The following is a 22,227-nucleotide window of genomic DNA, read 5'->3' on the forward strand; positions in this document are numbered from 1 at the left end:
GCGGAGAGGGTCAGCATGCATGACTGTATGGGCCGCCTGTGCGACGGTTGAAGTGATTTGGCGCATTAGACATAGAAAGCGATGAAGTATAGGATTCAACTGAAGAACTGAAAATTTGCAAGAACAGAAGCTTGCGTACCGAAACGCACTCATGAGCGTACACATATGCATCTCCGGATCGTTCAGGCTTTCACATTGGTCGTAAGCCTTAAGCTTGTGAGTTCAAGGTCAAGCTTGGTGGATCGTGGGGTGATATATGTCCAATGATGTTCTGCTTGCCGATTTACTGCCTCCTCCTAGCGAAGAGTCCGAGCTGTTTACGGCTACCTTCGTCGACCCTCGAGGAATGTTCGTCCGCACATCCCCGCGTCCGTGCCACCGTCGCGGATACGCAATTTTCTCGCGTGCCGGCGGTGCCGCAACCCGGAAAGCGGCCGCGGAAGCCAAATTTGCGGTGCATCCTTGTTGCATTCAACATACCTGGCGTCCTCCCAGCCGTCGTCACAGTCCGCTGACAGTCGGAAGAGTGGGAGGTGAGTACATATCGCACAGAGCTGGCGTTCCCTGCGCGCTCTTATCTGCTCCTTCAGCTTCAATTGATCTTCCGTTCTCTCAAGGACACGTCCCGGAAAACCGGCGTATTCTCCGCTAGTCCCGCGGCATCTCGAGGGGCATGCTAGACCCGAATTTTGCGATAGGTGAGGGCCGGGATACATAAACGATCATCAATCATCATCTGGCATGGCTGAGGAACCCATCTCCCCATGTTATGTCCATGTCTCTCTGTCTCTGACATGTCGCTCTCCCCTAGGCCTGACTTCACCGGCAAAACACCTCCCGACGATCACACCGCGGCCCACCACTCCGAACCGATACGAGACCATGGGTGGCAAGATATCGACACCCTCGATGTTGAGTCATCCGAAATAACCGACAATTATGCCTACTATGTCAGTGACGCGCCCTCTCTTCGACGCTACGTACCTCGCCTGTATCTGATAGATCCGAAGTTCAACTCATGATTTCGCTTCATGCATCAGAACTCGATCACGGATTTAGGATTCCCCGAGCGGCCTCCGGTGGTGCATAGCGCCAGCTCATCCTTCGGTGGACACGTCACGGTGTCCTCCGTGTCGACCACATTCTCTCCCGGATCCCCCACCCACACCACGCCGTCGGACCTGATCCTCCTCTCCAATGACCGTAAAGTGTTCTACGTTCACTTTAGTATCATCGTCAAGTCAGAGAACAACTTCAACTCACTGCTGCCCATCGCCAGCTTCGCTGACCCCGCGCTCCTGAGCGCCGTTCAGATGCCCGTTATGCAAGTCCCGGAGAGCTCGCACGTCATGGACATCATCCTGCACGTCATCTACAACCTGTCCTGGGTGCAGACACCGGTGCCTCCATTCGGCCATATGATCGGCGCCCTCGACGTCTTGCCCAAGTACGGATTCAGCATCAGTTCTTTCCTTCTACCTTCCACGATCCTCTTCGACCTCTTCGTTCGCCTGTACGCTCCCGCGTTGCCTATGGAAGTTTATTGCTTTGCTGCAGCTCACGACATCAATCACCTTGCCGTCGCGGCATCCCCTCACCTCCTATCCTACCCCTTGCCCGCTCTTACCGACGAGCTTGCCTCCAAGATGGGTGCGCGCTACCTCCGGCGCCTTGTGTTCCTTCACCTCGGTAGGCAAGACGCGCTCCGGAGGCTGTTGACGACGCTTCCTGTTGATCATCCACCGGACCCGGAGTGCGGACCGCTCGAGCAGAAGCGGCTCGCGAGTGCCTGGGCATTCGCAAGCGCATACGTGGGATGGGACGCCCGTCCAAGTGGGCCTTCGCTTTGTCCTCACGCGCGTCGGTTCGTGACTAAAAATGGCTGCATTCTCTCGCAGATATCACCGGTGCGGAGATTAAAGCCATCTTGGCCCCGCTCGCAGAGACGTTAACGTGCGCGCAATGCAAGATGACGTTTCTAGAACGCACTTCGACGTTGATCGCGGACTGGGGGAGAGTCAGGGTGCGTTATATTTTTGAATGGTTTGCGTGACGATACTCAGCCCGCTCTGACCATAGATGTCCATTATACCTTGAGCTCTGTCTACACTATCAAAAGTACGGGGCGAGGGTCAGTATCCCATCGCTTGCGCCAATCTTGAGACCTGACTCACGATCATCTAGCATTCTAGCATTCGCTCGCTTCAAGTTTTCCACAGTTTTCTATGTTATTGGGAATCGAGACGTCACGAAATTCTGGGTCTGTATGTCGATATAGGCTTCGGCGGTGTATCCCGCACTCTGCTTCCAGCTCAAAGGAAAACGACCTCCCGGTCGGCATAAACTACCCTTTCTGAGAGAAGTGGCGTCAGTACGTGCACGCCTCCCCGTCGTATCGCGAAAATGGCTCGTCGAAGCAACGCCGTGGGCGCATGCCAGCATTGTCAGGGCGGTAAGAGACGTAAGGTAGGGCTATTCATACTCAAGCACTTGTGACATTGATGTGACATCATGTGAATGTGGACACTTTGGCGCGGTGGCGTCAGGCGTGACGGCGCACCGAGTTATGAGTCCGTTTTTAAGCTCTTCCTGACCTACCCGCGCACAGCACAAGGAGAATCTCACCAATCTATTCTAAACAGCCTGTGCACACGGGCTCAGAGTACAATATGTATAGAAAACATATCGAGTTGCATGGGTTGCGGCGAAGTTGCTTGGGGTTCATGGGGTTGCCCCGCCAATGCGTGACAAGACTGGCACGCCAGAGTGCTGGGGTATGAATGAACCCTACCTTAAGAGGCTGCGACGAGCCGCATTCTGAGATCAAGATCCAAGCGATGTACTACTCGGAAGGTCTACGGAAGGTCTAGCGCTTTGCGTCGTTCGAAGTTTTTTTTTTATTGTCTCTTGGCTGTACCTTCGTCACGGGGAGAGGCACTGCCTCGAGGAGAGATAATTCGGCTCTGCACAGAGGCCAGCGCGGGACTAGCCCTTGTTGGCACTACCGGGCCCAGGGCCTGGACCTCGTGCTGATTCCTAATTGGCCATGCCATTCCGAGACTGGCATTGGACGTGGCCAATGGGTAAACTTCATGGGGCGAGTGGGAGGGCCTCGCGCTCATATCATAGGATCAAATGCCTAGCACTACCCGCAGACTAAACAAGAACATCTCAGCGACCGCTGACAGACCCCATATCGTACACCACGAGAACCCCAATTTAATCGCTACTTGTCGCCAAAGATGTCGGCATACAACGCGTTGATGGCGTCCGTCGTCCGCTGCGGCGCACCAACTCGCGCTCGCTTGTTGACCTCGTCCCCGCCCGCGTCCACGTCCGTTGAGTCCGAACCCGCGCCAACTGCCTTGCGCTTCATAGCTAAGTGGTGTAGATACGCGAGACTATACCGCGGTGGCGGGACGCGCGCGACATCCACGGGCGGGCTCGCGAACCACAGTACCTCGTTCGTCTCCGGATCGCGATCGAACAGTTTCGCTGCGTAGAATAAATACCAATATATCAGAGGACGATGATGTAAAACAAGGGCGGAGAAGGGGCTGCTCACCGGTCTCGGGTGGCAGTTTGGACGCCGATGCGTTCGTGCCCAGCACGCCCCATCCCCCTGCGGCGCCAACAATCGATCGGTCGTCCCCGGCCCGCGGCGCGGCCTGTTGTTGCTGCTGCTGGACCTGCGGCGTGTGCGACCGCTGCTGCTGAACCTGCACCTGCTGCAGCATTGGAGCCGGAACGGGCAGCTGCGGCTGCTGTCCGGGTAAGGGCCCACCGACGTAGAGGCCCTTACTCGGCCCATACGTGTCCGTCGCACTCGCACTCGCGGACGCCTTCTTGCTCCGTTTGCGTCCCGTCCCGCCGCCCTCGATCTTCTCGCCTTCGGCACGCTCGATCGGGTCCCCGAGCCCGCCAGGGCCCGGCGCTTGCCCTCCCCCTCCCAAGCTCCCCGGCGCAGGGGGCTGGAGGAAAGGCGACGCAAACCGGCGCGGGTACACAATCCTTTCAAACGGGTATATCGGCATGAACCCGTCCGACTTTCGCACCTCCTCCGGCACACACGAGTTCCAGTTCTTGATCTTCACAAACACCCGCTCTCGGTCGTTGTACCGTGAGTCACATACGTAGAGCGGCTCGCCCGGATACCAATAGGGCGGCCGAGGCCGTCCGCGGATGTGCCGCGCCGTAAACTGACACGCGATCTTCTCGATGATGTCCGGCAGGGTATGGTCCGCAAAGTGACCAGTCTTGAACACCTCGTTTTGCCAGAACTGGCGATGAGCGGGATGCCACGTCTACGATTTCGCCCTTTGAATCAGACGGGGAAACCCTCAGAAAGGGATGGAGCCACGCACTTGTTCCGGTCTATAGTACCAGCATACGCTGATTCCAGGTTGTCCCTTTGACTTCCTGAAGAAATCGAAGACTGTGACTCAGCCTCCCCTCCGTACGCGTCGGCGCAAAAAAAAGGACAAAAGAAGGGAAAATAAAAATGAACGAATGTGAATGTTGAGAAACTCACGGGTCCTCACTGACGAAGCACCTGAAAACTTGCGCAACTATCGGCCGCCCGGGGTCATCCGGATTCGCGACGTGGACCCAATCGCCGAGGCGGAAATTCATGCCCTTGAACCAGAGCTCTTCCACGATCTCGCGGTCCTTCGTCGACACCCGAAACGCAGTCGCGGGCTCGGCCGCACCCGGGCCACCGCCCGCTCGGATAGACGCGAAGTTGCTCGGCGAGGGCGGAATCGGGGTCGATATCGGCGCGGAGGGCGGCGGGAAGGTGAGCTGGTGGTAGAGGCGCTGCGGATCACGCAAATAGCGTTAGCACGTCGTGATGCGGAGCGAGAGGAGCGGGAAGTTGAGGTGGAGAAGATAGAAGTCCAGTGTCAACAATAAGGTATAGGGGGGTTTGGCGGGAGGATAGGGGCAAGGTCGAGGATAGAAGCAAGTGGGAAGATAGGGGCAAAGTCGAGGATAAGGGGCGAGGTGGGAGGAGCGGCAGGGGCGCACGGACCTGCAGGAGGAGAACGCGCGTATAGGGCTCCGTGGTGGGTTCATAGGTCCGGCGGGCTTTGAGGAAGAGCTGCGACATTTCTTCATCGAAGGCACGGGATGAGGGGTAGCTGCCCGCACGCGCTTTACTCTGCGATTGCTAAGCGTCAGTCGCGGCTCCCTCGTGCTAAGGAAGGATTGAGTTTTCACCTCAATGAGTCGCAAGGAAAGTTGTGCCTAGTGTAGATCGGTAAGGTGCATAGCAGAGGGGTTCTATGGTGAATGGCGCACGCTATACGGTATGTCGGGTATCTTCGTCTCTTCGGGTAACGCGTCTAACGCTTCAGAATATCGATTACCACTGTCGCCTCGATGCGTGAGCGAGGGGCACGGACGGATAAAGAGTGACGCACACAACGTCCTTGTACGACTTGACTGCATGCACAATCTCGACCAGCCGCTCCTACCGATCACACCATGTAAGTGCGCATGGCACATACGCCATCCGAAGAGTTAATCACACACGTTGGGCACGTCGTCCATCCATCCCTGGTCGCCGAACCCCTCCCAGCGCGGCAGTCCCTTCTCGAGCTGCCGAATAATCGACTCACTCTCGCCGTCGCGCGCCTCCTCCTCGCGCCCGTTGAGATTCTCTTCCCCGTCCTCAGCCTCCCCGTCACCCTCTTGGTCGGGCGAGGACCCGCGCGCTTGCTGCGGGCTCGCGACGTGTGTGGACGCAGGGGGCGCAGTGGACGGGCCGGCGACGGGTGGCTGTACGGTAAGCGCGGGTGCGGGTGTCTGGATAGCAGCCGCGGGAGTAGGAGCAGGAGCAGGAACGGGCGTAGCGGGAGCTTTCGGTAGGGTCGGGGCAGGTGCAGAGGCGGGCGGAGGAGCGGGCGGCTTAGAGCGCTTTTCAGGCTTTTGGTGTGTCCGTTGCGCGGACTCCGGCGGTAGCGACGCGCGCGGCGTGGGCAGTACGCTCCGGTTGTTCCATTCCGTGTCAAGTATCATCTACAGTACGCCGTTTCGATGAGCAGCAGTCGGAGCAACAGAGGAGAAACGCACCTTGAGACGCGTTGCGTCCGAGTGAACCTGGCTGCCGTCCTCGTTATAGTACAGCGCGTTGAGGAAGACGAGATTGAGATCGCCGTACGCGTCCGTGCACTCTTTGTACTCGTCTTTGTCAATCTTCTTCTTGACGTCGTTTAGACATCGCGGGTGTGGGATGATCTGCAAACAAGGCTTCAGTTTCAAGCCCCACCTTCTCCTCTCCCTCCTTTCCCCTCTTTCGTCAACGCCTGAAAAGCAATACGAATCTACACATACGCGGTAGTAGTCCTCGAAGTCCTCCTTGTTCGGCAGGTCGAGGAAGATGTCGGAGAGGTGGCGCTTGTAACGCCCGCCCTGGGTGAAATTGAGGATGGCCTGCAGGACCTCGCGCATGGCCGCCTTCTGCGCTGAAGTAATCGCCATTCCTCAAGATCTTTTCTTTGACGCAGGCGCCAGGGTGAGAATCTGTAACAGATACTACTGTATCAGAGGCCGAGCATAGGATTGTTTCGCTTGAGCCGCTCGCGCGTCTTCGTGTTGCCTGCTTACATCAGCGGGTATATACGGACGTTGAGTCGACGACTGTCTCCATTTCTTGTGCTTGCCCACCTACACTGTTTTTCCTCTCCGGAATAATATTGCACAGACGAGCAACCTGTATCGTGGTGCATCATTATCGTGGTACATCATTGATCAACTACAAAAGCTCGCGGGACGGGCGAGCCTTCGGCTCGAGTACCGACGACCATGACCCCTGCACCATCTTTGGAGTGAATGTAACGCATGATTACGCCTGACTCGTGTCGGCCAGGCTCATTGCATCGCACAAATCCGGACTCTGGCAGGGTTGGTTCCGCCGCTCGAGATGAGGCAGCTTAGCAAAGACAAGAACTCGGGTCTACGGCAGGAGCTCCCTCGTCTTCGGCCGCGCTGTCGACGAGGTGCTTGGGCCGGCGACGCGAGTTCGGAGACCGGCCCATATATCAGCTACGCGGCACCATAGCGGTGCGTCCAGGCCCGACAGCTTTCCCGACATGCACCTCTCGACATCGTATTGATCGTGCATGATATCGAACCGACAGTGGGGATCCTACGGTCGTCGCGCGTCTGCTCAGCGTTCCCGCACTTCTCTTACGTCGATGCGAGACCAGACTAGTTACCAGTCTCCGTGGCAGTCTTCGAAAGGAACTACAACTGAGGACTGGGACCGATGGACAGAGGGAGGAGGAAGCTGCCATTACGTCGAGACGACCTCGCAGGAACGCGAACAGCGCACGGCGGAGCATCAACGCGCGTTACCCGCGCGTTCGTTACGTTCGTGGAACGCGACCTAGGCCACCTCAAAAGGTCCCCCGTGCGAGTCAGAGCCTTCTGCGCTGTCGATACTTATCGTTATCAATTCAGCAAGTCAGTTCATGAGTTTCCGGACGGTCCCACAGTGAGTACTGTTGTTTGAAACTTCTCACTGGTGGTGCTTGCCATAAATGCGCACTTCCGAAAGACACCGAAAGATACGAGGAACTGCCATGCTGTTGTTGTTTTCCGCCTCTGGCCCGATTCCATCGTCCGCCAACGTCACGGGCGCTCACAACAGTGTGAACTTCATCGGCTTCCCGGGACTTATCATGCAGGCCACAACTCGGCGGAAATGTGAGGTTTGGACGCACCTTCCTCCAGTTCACGACATCTCGTCCGGGGCGATCGGGCACGGAGACAAACGTGTTTGGTTATGACTGGTGCGCGTGCCCGAGTTCGCCGTTCGAGTTCGAACGATCGGTGTGTTCCTATGTTTACACTACCACATGCCACACCTCGCATCCGGTAAGAGCAAACCCAGTCCAACCCGCTGGAAGTCGAAGACTGAGAAAATTTGCCCGGCAGATCTTCAGGTTCGCTGTCGTCAATCCTTCGGCTTCTGTCGTGGACGCGGCGGCAACGGAGCGTGCCCCGGGCGCTGGGGCCCCCGTTACATCGCACGTCGTCCCGGTCGGGGGCGGATCGAGCCTGGCGCAATGATGAATACTGTCGATGAAGTGTGCCCTCCGCGTTTAGTTTAAGGTAGGGTGATAGAACGCACCGGCACTGCCGACCCACAACACGGCTACCCGCCCTCCAGGAGCCTGGCTCCGCCGATCGGCACCACTGGAGTGATCAACTTGCCGGGTGCCCCAGCCGCTCACCTTCGCTTGAGCTGTGTGGCGTGGAAAGTGGTTGAAAGCCGTGGAATGAGTTCTCAGCGAATCGGACGGTTGGACGTCGCTTACATAATATCCACTTTTGAGATCCCAGAGCTCAGGTAATTTTTGCGAGGATTGATATGCCCGCAAATGAAGACTTACGCGAGCAAGCAGTTCTGGCCACAGAACGGGCGAAAATGAGTCGGCCCAGGTTCGAACTGAGGACCTTCTGTGTGCAACTGAATGTTAGACAGATGCGATAACCAACTACGCCACCGACCCCATGGCGGTGTCTCTTCGTGTGCTTATACAATTCACGCTGGTGTTCACAAGGTCCGCGCTCTGAGTCTCCGATGATCTTGGCCCAACTTGCTTTTGATGACAGGCGCCCTGTGGTTGCGCAGTGCTGCCTTTTCATGCGCGATGCAACAAAGGGAACGAACCAGGAACAATCGCGCACAACGGATCCGGACGATCGATGGGCATGAGACAAGGTGGACCTTCTCATGTGCGCCGACGAGATCACCTTGCAATAACGTATGCGGTCTTGCTAACTGGATCGTACGCATTATGATCTCGAGTAATGCCTATAATGCCCAGGAAGAGCACCGCCTGATACGTATGTCGAGATCACTCAGCACTGACGAACCCCTCGCGGAGTTCCCACGGCCCTAGAGTGGGCCAATCTACCAATGATTGGCCGACGGCATTTCCTGTCTTCAACGTACTTCGTTCACCAAGAGGGGAGGGGACTTAGTTTGAGACTGTTTCTGATCTCGCCGTTGGCGACGTGTACGACAGGGGCGAGCGGCAATGTCAGAGTCCGCCAGGCAGAGCACTCATACCAGCACCGCTCCGAGTCACCCCCCTGACATCAGGAAAAACCGGATTTGATAAAAGCCTCCTAAAACGTACTAAAACATGCTCATTTAGTGGATTTAGAGGGTTTCGGTACCCAATAAGCAACTCTTTCGATACTCTGATTTTTCCTGATGGACTGTCCATGGGGCCTGAAATGGAGATCTTCGGTGTGGTTTATCACGCTAGGTGCGCATATATCCCGGAGGCGCGACGATGAATGGCGTATACTAACGTGACGTCTCTTGCAGTCGTTGGCTTTGGTACGTCGTTGCATCAATGACCCTTCGTTCTAATCGTTGACGAGGAAAACGGGAAACTGCATATAGGCGTCATGACCGACTTGCTCGTGTATTCCATCGTGATCCCGGTGTTTCCCTTCCGGCTCGAGAGCCTAGGATACAAGCACGTATCCGGTCTCGTTAGCTTTCTGCTCTTCGCCTTCGTACGTCTATCCGCCCCCTCGCGTATGCTCGTTCTCTATCTCAATGCAACACCGTCAGTCTGGCGGCCTCGTAGTCTGTGAGCACCCCATACTGTGCCTTCCATCTTCGTCCTAATGACCTTCCACCCCACGCTAGCGACCCCGCCGATCGCGCTGCTCTCCGAACGCTATAAGAACCGCAAAGTGCCGCTGCTCATGGGCATGGTCGCCCTCATCGGTTCTCAGATTATGTTGATGGAGGCTCCGCGCTACTGGGTCCTTGCGGTTGGACGTGTCATCCAAGGCATCAGTTCGAGCGTCGTCTGGGTCCTGGGCCTAGCACTACTGTACGTCTCGATGGCGCATATATACATATGGAGAGGCCCAAGGAAAGCTCAATGTCACCCAATTACCTAGATGTGACACTACGCCAAAGAAGTACGTTGGTCGTGAGTCCCAGGCAGACCGTAATTCCAGCACCACCAAGCTTATCACGCGCGTGTCATTCTCAGGTCAGCTGGGCATTGCCATGTCCGGGCTTTCTCTCGGGTCGGTACCGATCCCCGCCATACTGACAGAAGTCGTCGAACTGACTTTTTTCTGCACAGGCTCCTCGCCGGCCCGCCCGCAGGCGGCGCGCTCTACTCGCGCTTTGGCTTCCGCGGCCCGTTCGTGTTCGGGATGCATCGTCACCTTCGTCGACCTCGTCGGCCGGCTGTTGATCATCGAGCGTAAGGAGGCGTTGTTGTGGGGAGTTGACCCTATGGCAGTGCCCGACGAGCCGGAAGAGGAGAACGTCGAGAAGGCGGCCGAAGAGGGAACGGGCGTCGCTGAGAAGACCGAACGCTCGCTCGCGCAGGCGGAGTCAAGGGAGAAGGCCGACGATACCGAGGATCGTGATCTCCGCCGCGAGGACGACGCGGTCAAGCCTCAGTGCTCAACAGGCGCGGCTGTCAAGCCCAAGGAGTCCGTGAATCGCTCAGAGCTCAGCGCGGCCGCCACCGACGCCGGACAACCTGTCCCCGCACAGGCCCGCTCGCAAACCGCAGCGTCCGAGCACGAGTCCGTCCACCTCTCCCCACTCGGCGTTCTCGTCAAGCTCGGCACCTCGTCCCGCGCGGTCACCGTGATGGTCAACACGCTCATCTACGGCATCGCGTACAGCGCGCAGGAGCCCGTGCTCCCGCTGCATATGCAGGCCACCTGGGGCTTCAACTCATCCAAGGTCGGGTTGGTCATGATCGCCTGCGTTGTCCCTACCCTGTTCTCGTCCCCGCTCAGCGGATGGTACGCCGATCGCCGCGGCACGGGTGCGTCCCCAACGACGTGCTTTCCCTCGATTTTGAATCCTTCCTCTGACACGCGCGTCTGTCGTTTGCCTGTTGCTTCTTCGCAGAATGGATCACGCTTTGGTGCACCGTCCTCTCCATCCCGTTCTGGGTCATCGAGATCATTCCCATCCTCCCGCTCTTCATCGTCGCGCTCGCGATGCAAAGTACGTCTCCCACCCGTTTCTTGAATCTTCGTCGCGCGTCATGGCGCCCCATTTATAGGCTTCTTTACATGCGGCGTAGTTTCACCCCTGATGGCCGAGCTCGCGTCGATCTCGCGCAACATAGACGGCATCGGATGTGAGTAATCGCTCCTAATCTCTCTCGGAACCGGCGTTATTTTTCACCGGCGTTGATCTAGATGCGCACGTGTACGGCGCTTTCAATCTATGCTTCGGCGTCGGATCCGCAATAGGTCCGCTGATCAGCGGTCAACTGTACGATCACGTCAAGCACGGGTGGTCAGGTGTGTCAATGGTGCACAACCTCGCGAGGGATGGAACAACGTCGCTCACAAGCTTACACATAGCCGTCTGTCTCCTCGCGGCTGGATGTGTATCCATCAGCGCGGTTCTGGCAGTTGCGTACACCGGCGAAGATCCCATTCGTGCCAGAGTGCGACGTCGATTAGCCGCGAGGCGAGAAGTGCAGAATTCATCATCGACCTCTTCCACAAATTAGATAGGAGATATATAGAAACATCGACATGGGAGTAGCATTGATTAGAAATAACAATATGTAGCTCTAGAGTACAACTTGATGTATTCCAAACACAGCTATTAATGCAACAAGGGCAACACAAATGCTTAACCGCACGAGTCAGCTACCAGGATCAGAGATACTTGGAGTTGGCGGGACGCCGCCAAAGCTGGACAACAGCATCAAGAGATCGGCTGCAAGACATATTTCGTCAGCCGGAGAAGATCAAATGGGTAACGGGGGGCTCTCACTCTTCTTCAAGGGTTTACTGAGGAAGGCGTTCATCCCAGCACTCAAACACAGCTGTAGAGTCGACGATTCAACACATCGGAGTAGCAAACAAAAACTCCGACAAGCTACCTGTTTTGTGGACTCCTGACAGTCCGCGCTCAAGGCAACGACTATGGCCGGCACGTCAGCGAGAGCATTATTACTGGAGAACTTAGCGTACTCGGAAGAAGAATCTCAACTCGTCGACTGGACTCCAGCAGGCGGAGTCGCTTGGCGGCCTCAACACCATCGCATATTGGCATGTCTGGCGGAAGCCATGCTTGAATATCCTCATGAACAACATCCACAGAGGAAGTGTGACTCACGGTGGTCGAAAAGAGCTATACTGAAGAATCCAGGCTCGTGTCTTTCCCATTCTTTGACATTGTAAGCATGTCTGGTCGCAGTCGTCACGAAGGACGGCATCTCACCGGCTATGGCCTCCTCCCCGTTATTCGTGGTAAACACGGTAAGGTCGTGACGTTGCAGCTGCTTCACGAGAAGATTTTGCGCGACGGGGTTATCTACAACTAGACGTGAGTGATGCCCCACTAGTCCGGGTGATTCAGGATCTTGCCTTCCGCTACCAGGACGTTCCCGAATAGCGTCCTACGTGCAGTCGCCAGGTTGTTTGGTGCTGTTGGTGTACTGCTTGCGGCCGGTCCTGGAGACTGCAGGATGTTGGGTAGATTCTTGAGACCAGCCAACGTTTGCAAGAGGCGAGCCTTCCGGGGCGGCTTCGTCATCTTCACGACACCAGGCGTAGTAGCTTGAAACGAGCCAGCGATGCTTGCCGCTGTCGGCGTATACAAATGTATGATCTTGGTATCCTGGAATGGTCCGCTTCGTTGAGATCCGAGCAGCAATGCCAGATCATCCACTACTTTGTCTGATTGCTCGTCTAGTATGACGAAATCCAGGGTCGGATGATTAATGCTGCGGTCCGACAGCTGCACAGCTGCTTCCTCAGTTGACTCTACAGTTGAGATGAAAAAGCCGCTCAGAAGCGTGCTCAGATGTGCCCGGGTAGCTTCAGATGATGAACTAATGAGGACTCTCGGTGGATGGGGCTGAACTAGTTGCATCCTCAATGCCTCCAGATCAGCGAGCATCTATGAGAGCAAAGATCAAGCACTGCAGCTATACAAAGAAAAGCCGATGTACACCACCTTTCTCGACTCCTCAGACTCAAATACGGTGATTGGAATTGTGAACCAAAAGGTCGATCCTTTGCCAGCTTCAGATTGCACGCCAATAGCCCCTCCTTGCAGCTTGACCAGTTGGCGGGAAATGGATAACCCTACGACCATCTATAACCGCATCCTTCGCGCGACAGATCATGCGACGTACCAAGGCCTGTACCGCCGAATTTCCGTGTGGAAGAGTTATCGGCTTGCTGAAAGGGTTTGAATAGCAATTCAGCGTCGCTGGACGAGAGTCCAATCCCAGTGTCCCTGATAAGCGAGTCAGTATCAATCAACTCAAGCGAAAGCACGGAATCATAGAAGTCCTCAACTGTATCGTGAATCTCAGGACCACGTCAGTTGTAGTTGGCAGAGGGGTAGGGTCGACAGAGCATGTAACTTTGACGGAGCCACTGGGGGTGAATTTGACGGCATTTCCAATAAGGTTCATCAGTACTGAGGCACCGCGGTCATCATCGGGCTAATTTCGAGTGCGTTGGGGCTGACCTTGTCGAATCCGAGCATCGTCGGCTTTTACCCCTGTCGTACATCTTAGTCACGGATGAAGCAACTCTTCGAGCGTAGAGGGCTCACATGGGGGTACATCCGGCTCGATATTGAAAGACAGGTCGAGTTTCTTTGCGGCGCTAGGCAGAAGAAGCTCTAGACAATCAGCCACTAGATTTTCGACAGGGAAGCCGCGAGGATCAAGCTTCAATGCTGCGCTGGCAATCAAATACTGCACTCCATTCATACCGCAGTCAAGCCGCACCTGACGCTTCCAGTTTGCTATAATCTAGGATGGAGTCGATGATCTAAGGGAAATTCAGAGTTAGGAGATACATTGGAGCGCAGTGCGGTCAGTTACCTTCAGCAGAAGATCACACGACTGTTTTGCGGTTTGGACTAACAGACCATAGCTCGTCGGCAAAGATTGAGGTTCCGCAGTAAGTACCAGCTTACCAATTTCTCTTTGAGCGGGGGCTAATTCCGTGCCGTCTAAGATATCCAGGAGTCCGTAGAAAGAGCTATTATCTGTGAGATAAGGATTGTTCAGGACGGTTTGATTTTTCGCTGACCTGAACGGAGTGCGCAGTTCGTGACTCATCGAGCTACCGGAATGCAGACATGTCATCAACGAGAACACATAGAGAGCGAGTCAGAACGAACGCAAGGAAATTGCTCTTGATCTTCGTTGCCTTCAGGGCGTCCTCCCGACTCCGACGAGCGGCATCAAGTGCGTCTCGTTGCGTCGCAATCATCTTGAGGTTCTCCCGTGTCCCAGCTTGCACAGAACGAAACAGGAGGGCATTGGCAACGCTGATGCTGGCCTGCTCAGAAAATAGAGCCAGGAGATTGAAGGTATTCTGCGAAAAGGTGTATCTAGATGCAACATAGATCGTTCCAAAGGTTTGACCACGATTGCTCTGTATAGGGAGACAGATTATAGCGCGATCGGGACTGTGGTAGGCTTCAGCGGCGAAACGTGGGTCTTCTGAGGCATCCTGCGTATATAAACGTTCCTTGCCTTGCAAAGCTGCGAGAGGTGAGGTCCAGTGAAAAAATATACAAGAGGCAACATACCGTGCTGGATAACGGCTTTGCGTAATGGATCCCCGATCGACCGCACTGGCTGCGGATTCCTGCCGAGTATTTAGATTGTTGACGCATCTCTGCGCGCCTGATGCTTACTCGTATACTTGACACAACTCGGGGGGTGATATTGTAGTAGCGACTGAGAAAAATTTCAAGGACCATCTTGTGCCACGGAGTAAGTTGGCACACCTGTGAAATCCCCTGCCTCCCTCGCGATAACAATGCATGCGAATTGGGCGCCAGAACACTCTGGTAGGAAGGATTAATAGCGCGCAGAAAAGTGGCTGACCCAATCTCACCGGACACTATTTCCGTCATCCGCTGAAGGGCTGACGGGGATGTGAGCGGTCGACGAAGAGTCGGGTTGATGGCACAGACCAGAAGGTAAGTTGATGTCGCTTGATATGTCTTTACTCCATTTGAGAATTGAAGCCAGGTCTTGAGCAGACAAAGATCCAATACCATCGTCCTCGCCAGCGTCACCTTTGGACCCCTCGATGGTCTGTGGGCTCGCAGGGATGTAAGCACTCTCGGTTTGTACAGAAACCTCTCGTGTGAATACGGAGCGCTTCGACGACGATGGAGTACCCGGTTCGTCCCCAGCGGATGAGGAAAGGTAGGCTCTGCATGCAGAACAACGAGATCATCAGATACCAACAAGTGGCGAGCGATGTTCATTGCTTACACGATTCCTCTCTGCGAATATGCACGTCATGAGTAGATATGCGCGTGAAGATTGGCACACGAGGAAAATACGTACACATCCCGCTTGCGCATGTCGCGCCATACCTCGTCGTTTGAGCTCGGTGCCCAGACCCTCAACACCACTTTGAACGAAATGACAGCCTTGCTGCAGCCTGCGCTGTGAATAATAACTCTGATGTCACTGTGCAGAACTCACGAGGTACAGCGCCCAGCCTTCCTCCAGTGGCCAATCAGTGTCCATTGCTAATCTGATCGTGATCGCATCAATAATGCCATCAAGACTCTGTGGACGACAGTACTCACTTCACTGCCTGGTCATACAGCCGGAATGCGTCCGTGCTGTTGAACAAAGACGCAAGCTCCGCTTCCTAGATTCACTATGAGTTCGAGCATAGAGCAACAACCGTATTACCAACGACTAGAGCAACCCATGCCGCACAGTTTACAGGACTTGGGGGTAACCACCTGCATTCCGCTTGAGCAGCCTTATCAAACGGGGCGATGGCATGAGGGGCACGAACTTCTTGATATATGCCTGGTTTGCGTCGACCTGCGTGAGATATTGTGCACGCTGTTCCTCTGGAAGTTGTTCTCGGCGGACACAGGCGATTAATGCTAAGCTGTGAAAGAATAGGCTGTACCGAGTGTGACGATGACTGAAACGCAAGAGTTAATCACGACGTATAACGAAATTAGTGGTGTCCATTACTTGGGATGAAGATTGCGGTCTCGGTATACAGAGAAACCGAGGTCGGCAGCTTCTTGCATATGTCCCAAGCAATACAGACCAACAACCTGCGAATGCCCGATCAGCCAAATGTACGCTCCATTTCCACCTTCGGTAAGTCACCTTCATAGAGTTGTACCTGGAAGATCATTAGCACGCTTCAAAGCCATATCCGGGATCGGCACGACGCACCATTGCAGGGCAAGAGAGATATTTCCACATTGTTCCGTTGCAGATGCGAGGAAATCGCTCTCCTTGAAATCGTCCGTGTCAAACGCGCTGGCAGCCTTCCGGCCATAGGTGTAGCCTGCAAGCGCACGAATGCAGTTTAAGGTTCCTATATGACGCTAATCAGAACCATTTTAGCCCCGATACAGAGGAAACAAACCCTGTGCCAGTATATTGGCGTCCGCGTGGCTACCCGTCCAGAACGCTATGTCCCTGGTGGTCTAGAGAGAGCACATCAGTGGGAGGACGTAAAATAAGGGGGTGAAACGACCTCTTCCGCAGCAGGTACGAGGTCAGCCACTAGGTTCCCACTTCGTGTTAATGGTAAGTCCAAGCTCTATCGACGAGTACTGACTATGATGCCCCAAATATAGTCTAGTCTGTATAACGTGGAGGGCAGAAAATGCCGTATATGCTCTGCGAACGGTCAGGTAGGTTCAGGACCCTGCATGTTACTAACCGATCACCAGCGCTGTAACCAAGTTTGACTGCCTCCTCCAGGCGAGGCAGAACCGTACGCAGGTGTGTCGGACCGAATCCGGCCACCATCGCGACATATAGGGTTCGACACCGACTGTTGAGGAACGTATGTCAATGTCAACGGGAACGCGAGTAACCGCCCGCACCATTTCTCGTAATTACCTCCATATCGATCGGCGATTTGCAAGCCGAGATTGGCCAGGTCACACGAAAACCGATAAAGATCTCGTCGTTCCCCGCAGGCTAGCCACGGGTCGGTCAGAGCGATGTTGAATCTCACATGGCACGAACCAGAGAGCGACCAAAAGAATCCTAGTGATGTCCCAGGTGATATACCCGATCTGTTGACATAGCCGCATCAGATGCGTAGTGTCTTTGCCCACACTTAAGCACGAACCTGAGCGCAAGCTGGATCACCTGCAGCAAGAACGTTAGCATCTACAGCTAGATCCTGAGATACCACGACACACGGTCAAGCCAACGACATCCAAGAAGCCCTCTGCGAAACTCCAGTAGGCATGAGCACCTAAAGCCGAGCATATCTATCAGCACTGCGGGAGGATATATAATCGACTATCCTGACCTGCCTCTCCGAGGAGGGAAACGGCCAAGTCCACCGCAGGGTCCGTCGCACGAGGTATTGCAAGAACTAGACCTAGATTGAGCTACAGGCGTCTGCAGAGCACATAGAGTACATACTATCATCAAATCCGATCGCAAGTATGTCGTTTCTGACGTTTTCAAACATTGTATCTGCCGCTTCGCGCGATGGGGACGAATCGACTGACCACTTCTGGTCAGACGTGAACGAGACGGATTCACTATGTGCTCACTTTCGATGTCGAGGATATGCAGCGCATGGAGTATCGTACGCAGACCCGACACATAGTCGTTCCGCGCCCAGTGATTACGGGATTTCAGCCGAAGGATCTTCGCTTTATCTTCCGGGTGAACCGCATGCGGGAAGCAATCCTATACATTTAATTAGCCATAGGATGTCATCCGATTGATGTCATAACTCACGTCAAGGTCAGCATCCGATTCGGGATAGAGCCCTAACATGTCGATTAGGCTTTTAGGCCTCGGTCTAGTAGAATGAACGGGAAGAGTACCTTTCCACGTCATAAGACTGTTATGCAAGGTTTAGTGACGTATGGCAACACCAGGATGAAATGTACGAACTCGGCAATCTTGGTGCAAACTGCAAGTGTCCGCGCGAAGTCTACCTCCCAGGAATTGTCTGGCAGGAGAGCCTTCGCGTTTTGCATGATTTCCAACGCGGTCTGCAGAGCGTTACTGAAGTTCCGTAAGAGGCTGGCAGGGGCCTACCTCGTGGGCACCACGCGCGAAGGCCGAATCACCTGCATCCAGCAGCAACGTCAAGAGTTCATCTCGCTTGCCCTCGTGTTCCCTAATCAACTGGAGACAGCGCTTGGCATGCTCTGCCACGCGGAAAATATCAGGGGATGCGTCGTGGAGCATCATCAACACTATCTACACGGAAGAGGTCAGCTAGAACTAATCAACTAAGCCCGAAGGACATGAGCACTCACCCTGAATGACATCTTCTCGGTTACCTCCGCGGGGAGTTTGGCAGCCTCGGCCTCGGCAGCTTGCCGATATCTGTCGTGAGCGAACGCGCACATGTCTCTGGCTCGCTGCACAAGCCAACCAGCGGACAAGGCTTCGTGAAGCCCCCGCATCGAAACCGCACTAGCATTGCCGTGCGAAGACGTCAAAGCTTGCGAAAGATTCCAATCATCGGTCTCCTCGCCGCTCCCACTTGAGCCCGAAGAATCTTCCCAGTCGACCATGAACGCAACCTCGGTGATCTTGAAACTTTTGATTCTCTCAGTATGTATCTCCTGGATTGATCATGCCTTGTGCTCACGATGATCCAAAGAGGGCTGCCCATATGATGAATCGCCGGGCATCCGCTGACATCTCGTTGAAGTGCGCGGAAAGAAACTCGGGGTCAGATGGGTCTACAGCAATGTCCTTGCTGAGGAAGCTGGCTTCTATCGTACTATAGTCGAACCTGCGATTCAAACGTTAGGGTTAGTGCCTGCAGAAGACATCTTGGCGGCCTCATCGACGCACTTCCAGTGATTACGATCCGAATCGTACGTGATCTGCAAAACATGTAAGCAGACGATGAGATCAATGCCGGGCGGACAGAACGTACGTGATGTTGTCTGAATAGTGTGAGTAGGAGGTTTCTGCGACAAAACGAATATGTCACTTGGATTCTGACATGTCGTCGATTGAATGAGACTCACCGAGCAGAGAACGCGTTTCCATGCGATATGGAATGTATCAAGCGCGACAACGGGGAGCACTCGTCCAGCGGGCGGTGTAGCGTCCTCGCAACTAACGTGGCGATTGCTGAATAGGACAGAGGTTCCAGTTGAATCCATGTGACCCTTGAACGACTGCTAAAGAGCTCTCTGACTTTCTCCACCGTAGCACTAGATCGCAATTCAACGTCGATCGAAGCAGCAATCAAAGTGCAGGAAAGCGCTACAACTCACGATTGATCGGTCCGGAGCGTGGTCAAGACCAACTATCGTTAGGGGGTCAATGGTTATTTACGGAGGTAAATGCTTAAAAACAGTACCAAGCGACTACGAGAGTTCATCAGGGTTCCGATCAATTCCAAAGAGCTGGCAGCAGAAAATAAGTGGATTGACAAGGTCGAGCATAGCCACAAGAACGTACGAATCATCTGCCTCGTGGATGTCGTCCAGAAAAATGGCCAGCAAACGAGTGTCCGCCACGACGGAGAAGACCTCGGTGAACAACGCCTGAAACCTCGCCCGCAATTCCTGGCCCGCGAGTTCTTCACGTGGCGTGTCGAACTCGAGGTCGTACAGCCGGAGGATGTACCTCAGCTCCGGGACGCCCGAATACAGGAGGGGCATATTCTGCAGCTGCGGCCCGAGCTTGACTTTGAGGTGCGTGACGAACCGATACAGGTCGCTGCTGAAGACGAGGAGCTGTCGCAAGATCGAAGACAGGCAAGATAGTAACGCCGAGAATGGCGTAGAGCTACTCGCTTGAAACTTCGCATGCCCCCATAGTCCGTGTGCTGACGTTGAAAAAGTCAGTTGCGTATTACATCGTTGAGGAAACTGTTGGTCCAACCTCGCCATTTCGCCTGATTCGCCAGAATAAGAGAACTCTTCCCGGCTCTGCATCCTGCGTGAGCGGTTGTCGCGTGGAACAGGATAGGCAACGAAGACTAACCCGGGCTCTCCCATCACAATCACAGCGCGGGCCCCATACTTCCGACTCTTCGGCGCGAGTGCCGCGAGCCTTCGTAGACCATCAGCCGGTGGAGTGACTGACGCCATGCTCGCCGACGTATTCGCAGTGGTACTAGTAGCCGTCGCGGGATTGCTGACCATATCCCTAGACGGCGAGGGCGACTTCCTGGCGGTTATCACCGCCGACGTGACATCTGCGGCGGAGGACGGCGGATGGTTCTGCGACGCGTCGCTGCGAGACGAGATGGAGTCCGCGTCGTCGTGTCCACCGCTGCCTGTCCCATTGTCGTGGTTCGACCCCTGCGATGTGAGGTTGATGGTCCGGTTCGCGGCTCCCACATAGCGGGAGTAACTGGTGGCCATGTGTCGTATGACATTGCGCAGTGTCTCTAGCTCCTTATCGCGCCCAATCAACGCAGTCGGGAGGGTAAAAGCGATGTATCGCTCTCGCTGGGCAATTTCGAACGGTGCTATCAACTGCAGCAAGATCGGTTAAAGAACGGGATCAAGATAAGAAGGCGCAGACAAACCTCCACGGCATGCTGGTGCTCCGAGCCGGCAGATACCGCAGCCAACAGCCTTCTCTGACACTCCAACAGGTCTTCCTTCAGACCACAAGCGCTTTGGTACCTTTGCTCCGGGCACTTGGCTAGTAACTAGAGAAAAGAGTTCATATCGGCGTGGGCCCTCCGGAGCGATCACAACTTACTTTGCCAACGATGACAGCGAGGACTTGAGGTAAGTCCCTCCGGACTTCGTGGACAGGCATCGGGCGCTTCTGCACGACAGCGTGTAGGAGCTCTACAGGAGGACCTTCGAACGGAAGTGTCCCTCTGCCAACGAGTAACGTCCAAAACATAACACCCAGGGAATATAGGTCCGTCTTCGGAGGATGGTAAGCATCGTATATTCACCTTGAAGAAAATTTCGGGATTTTATCACCCTATTGTCCTCAGTTGTCGTCTCGACGCTCCCGGTCTGCTCTGGCGCCATATAGCATATAGCCTCCTTAACCTTGAGCTTCTCGGCCTCGTCCATCGCTTCCGACCGGATGACGAGCTCCGACGGGCCCCCGTACTGCTCGAGCGATACAGATCGATTGCCGAAGTGGCACAATCGAACGAGTCCGGTATGAACGTTAACGTGGAATGCATTGGCACGAACTGGCAAGCCGCCGCCGGCGGCCCTGACGTCAATACCCGGCGAATACTCGTTGAGAAAAAGCTGTCCTTCGTACCTTCGCGATGCGTGATGCCGACTCTGCGAACAGAGAAGAGGCCGGGTGAGTCAATTGGTCTATATATAGTTCTATGACGAGCCCTTTTCTTACTTATGAATCATCTCGAGACAATGCGTGGCTTGGATGGCAAACCTGGTGGGAGGATCAAGCTGTCACCATCGATGCCGAAGGAGGAAAATGCGGCTCGGCGTACTCGAGAAACGTAGCGAGGTCCATGATCTCGAAAGCCTCGTTTTCTTCGGGGATCTGTTCCGCCTCTTCGAGGCCCAACATGTAGATATCATGGCGGGAAGACGACGGCCGTACGCGCGACGCATCAGCAAGCAAGAGGTCGTTGACCTTTGACCTGTCAGACAGACATCAAACTTAAACGAGCGTCGACGACTAGTGAAACCGGCACGGCAAATGCTCACGGAGGGAAATAGCGTCCAAGCGAATTCAAACCGGGGTGGACGAGCAAGAGCACGACGCAGTCGCCTTGCGCGCGGGGTATAGTGTAGAAATCAATCATCCTCAGCGCCGTGCTCATCGCCTCCGAACTCGACGCTAAGCGCTCGAGGCTGATGAAGGTAACGACGGGCGGTTAACGGACTTTCGTCCCTTGGAAAACGTGAAGCGGGGGGAAGGCCGCGCGACGTACATGTGAGCTTCACGTTCGATGAACATGGATCCATTCGAGTGCGCGGGCGCGACCTTCGCTAACACGTTCGATCCATCCTTCAGGCTGCTCCCTTCGACGAGCAAGGTCATAGACCCCGTATCGGCCCACGGAACCGCCTGGATGATCGCGAAATCAACTCCAACCCTGCCCACACCGTTACCCACCACGCGTATTGGCTCACCCTCTCGAACGTATAGCCCGGTATCGAAAGTATCCCATCCCGAAAGTACAAATTGGGTATAGCAGCCTGCACCACCTTGCGGGGCATGCCGTGCGGAGTCGTAGCTGGTCTACGGAAACTTGTAAGAGAGAAGAGAAATCAAG

The 22,227-nt window shown here is 55.0% G+C and overlaps 4 protein-coding genes and 1 non-coding gene across 5 annotated transcripts; 2 read left to right on the forward strand and 3 right to left on the reverse strand.

Annotated features, from left to right (window-relative positions):
* Positions 1-1,031: 1,031 nt before the first annotated feature.
* Positions 1,032-2,097, forward strand: PUNSTDRAFT_109594 (uncharacterized protein; the record flags this gene model as incomplete). Its single annotated transcript, XM_007378211.1, has 3 exons — positions 1,032-1,833; positions 1,899-2,023; positions 2,080-2,097. The coding sequence occupies 3 exons, from the start codon at positions 1,032-1,034 to the stop codon at positions 2,095-2,097; spliced, it is 945 nt and encodes a 314-aa protein (XP_007378273.1).
* Positions 2,098-3,084: 987 nt separating this feature from the next.
* Positions 3,085-6,480, reverse strand: PUNSTDRAFT_78873 (uncharacterized protein; the record flags this gene model as incomplete). The annotated part of the gene is made up of 11 exons (XM_007378212.1): positions 3,085-3,495; positions 3,566-4,304; positions 4,365-4,419; positions 4,532-4,815; positions 5,030-5,158; positions 5,218-5,244; positions 5,299-5,368; positions 5,421-5,470; positions 5,533-6,018; positions 6,073-6,237; positions 6,334-6,480. The coding sequence occupies 11 exons, from the start codon at positions 6,478-6,480 to the stop codon at positions 3,227-3,229; spliced, it is 2,421 nt and encodes an 806-aa protein (XP_007378274.1). The 3' UTR covers positions 3,085-3,226.
* Positions 6,481-8,432: 1,952 nt separating this feature from the next.
* Positions 8,433-8,516, reverse strand: PUNSTDRAFT_t14. Its single transcript has one exon. It is a non-coding gene; the product is annotated as a tRNA-Val (tRNA).
* Positions 8,517-9,226: 710 nt separating this feature from the next.
* On the forward strand, positions 9,227-11,478 carry PUNSTDRAFT_129046 (major facilitator MFS-1; the record flags this gene model as incomplete). The annotated part of the gene is made up of 11 exons (XM_007378213.1): positions 9,227-9,281; positions 9,344-9,355; positions 9,422-9,537; positions 9,596-9,614; positions 9,674-9,863; positions 9,934-10,028; positions 10,125-10,826; positions 10,913-11,011; positions 11,070-11,147; positions 11,209-11,324; positions 11,377-11,478. The coding sequence occupies 11 exons, from the start codon at positions 9,227-9,229 to the stop codon at positions 11,476-11,478; spliced, it is 1,584 nt and encodes a 527-aa protein (XP_007378275.1).
* A 188-nt stretch (positions 11,479-11,666) lies between these two features.
* Positions 11,667-22,171, reverse strand: PUNSTDRAFT_117162 (histidine kinase; the record flags this gene model as incomplete). The annotated part of the gene is made up of 64 exons (XM_007378214.1): positions 11,667-11,740; positions 11,798-11,849; positions 11,907-11,947; positions 11,998-12,081; positions 12,143-12,193; positions 12,248-12,340; positions 12,394-12,928; positions 12,986-13,116; positions 13,167-13,270; positions 13,333-13,456; positions 13,508-13,540; positions 13,595-13,720; positions 13,773-13,815; positions 13,869-13,906; positions 13,964-14,028; positions 14,080-14,112; positions 14,171-14,537; positions 14,585-14,643; positions 14,693-14,735; positions 14,786-14,845; positions 14,896-14,925; positions 14,975-15,219; positions 15,282-15,292; positions 15,357-15,446; positions 15,498-15,549; positions 15,605-15,669; positions 15,718-15,766; positions 15,823-15,957; positions 16,011-16,096; positions 16,152-16,167; positions 16,221-16,365; positions 16,417-16,477; positions 16,528-16,556; positions 16,612-16,673; positions 16,717-16,830; positions 16,883-16,979; positions 17,028-17,077; positions 17,134-17,153; positions 17,207-17,262; positions 17,320-17,385; positions 17,436-17,519; positions 17,570-17,708; positions 17,760-17,791; positions 17,849-17,865; positions 17,919-18,019; positions 18,066-18,230; positions 18,290-18,575; positions 18,628-18,774; positions 18,837-18,868; positions 18,922-18,955; positions 19,016-19,204; positions 19,268-19,299; positions 19,354-19,399; positions 19,455-19,824; positions 19,881-19,927; positions 19,983-20,479; positions 20,533-20,658; positions 20,712-20,885; positions 20,945-21,165; positions 21,240-21,298; positions 21,436-21,588; positions 21,656-21,802; positions 21,883-22,019; positions 22,085-22,171. 64 exons carry the CDS (start codon positions 22,169-22,171, stop codon positions 11,667-11,669), a joined length of 6,957 nt encoding a protein of 2,318 aa, XP_007378276.1.
* Positions 22,172-22,227: the final 56 nt, after the last annotated feature.

Source organism: Punctularia strigosozonata (assembly GCF_000264995.1).
Source record: "Punctularia strigosozonata HHB-11173 SS5 unplaced genomic scaffold PUNSTscaffold_1, whole genome shotgun sequence".
NCBI lineage: Eukaryota > Fungi > Basidiomycota > Agaricomycetes > Corticiales > Punctulariaceae > Punctularia > Punctularia strigosozonata.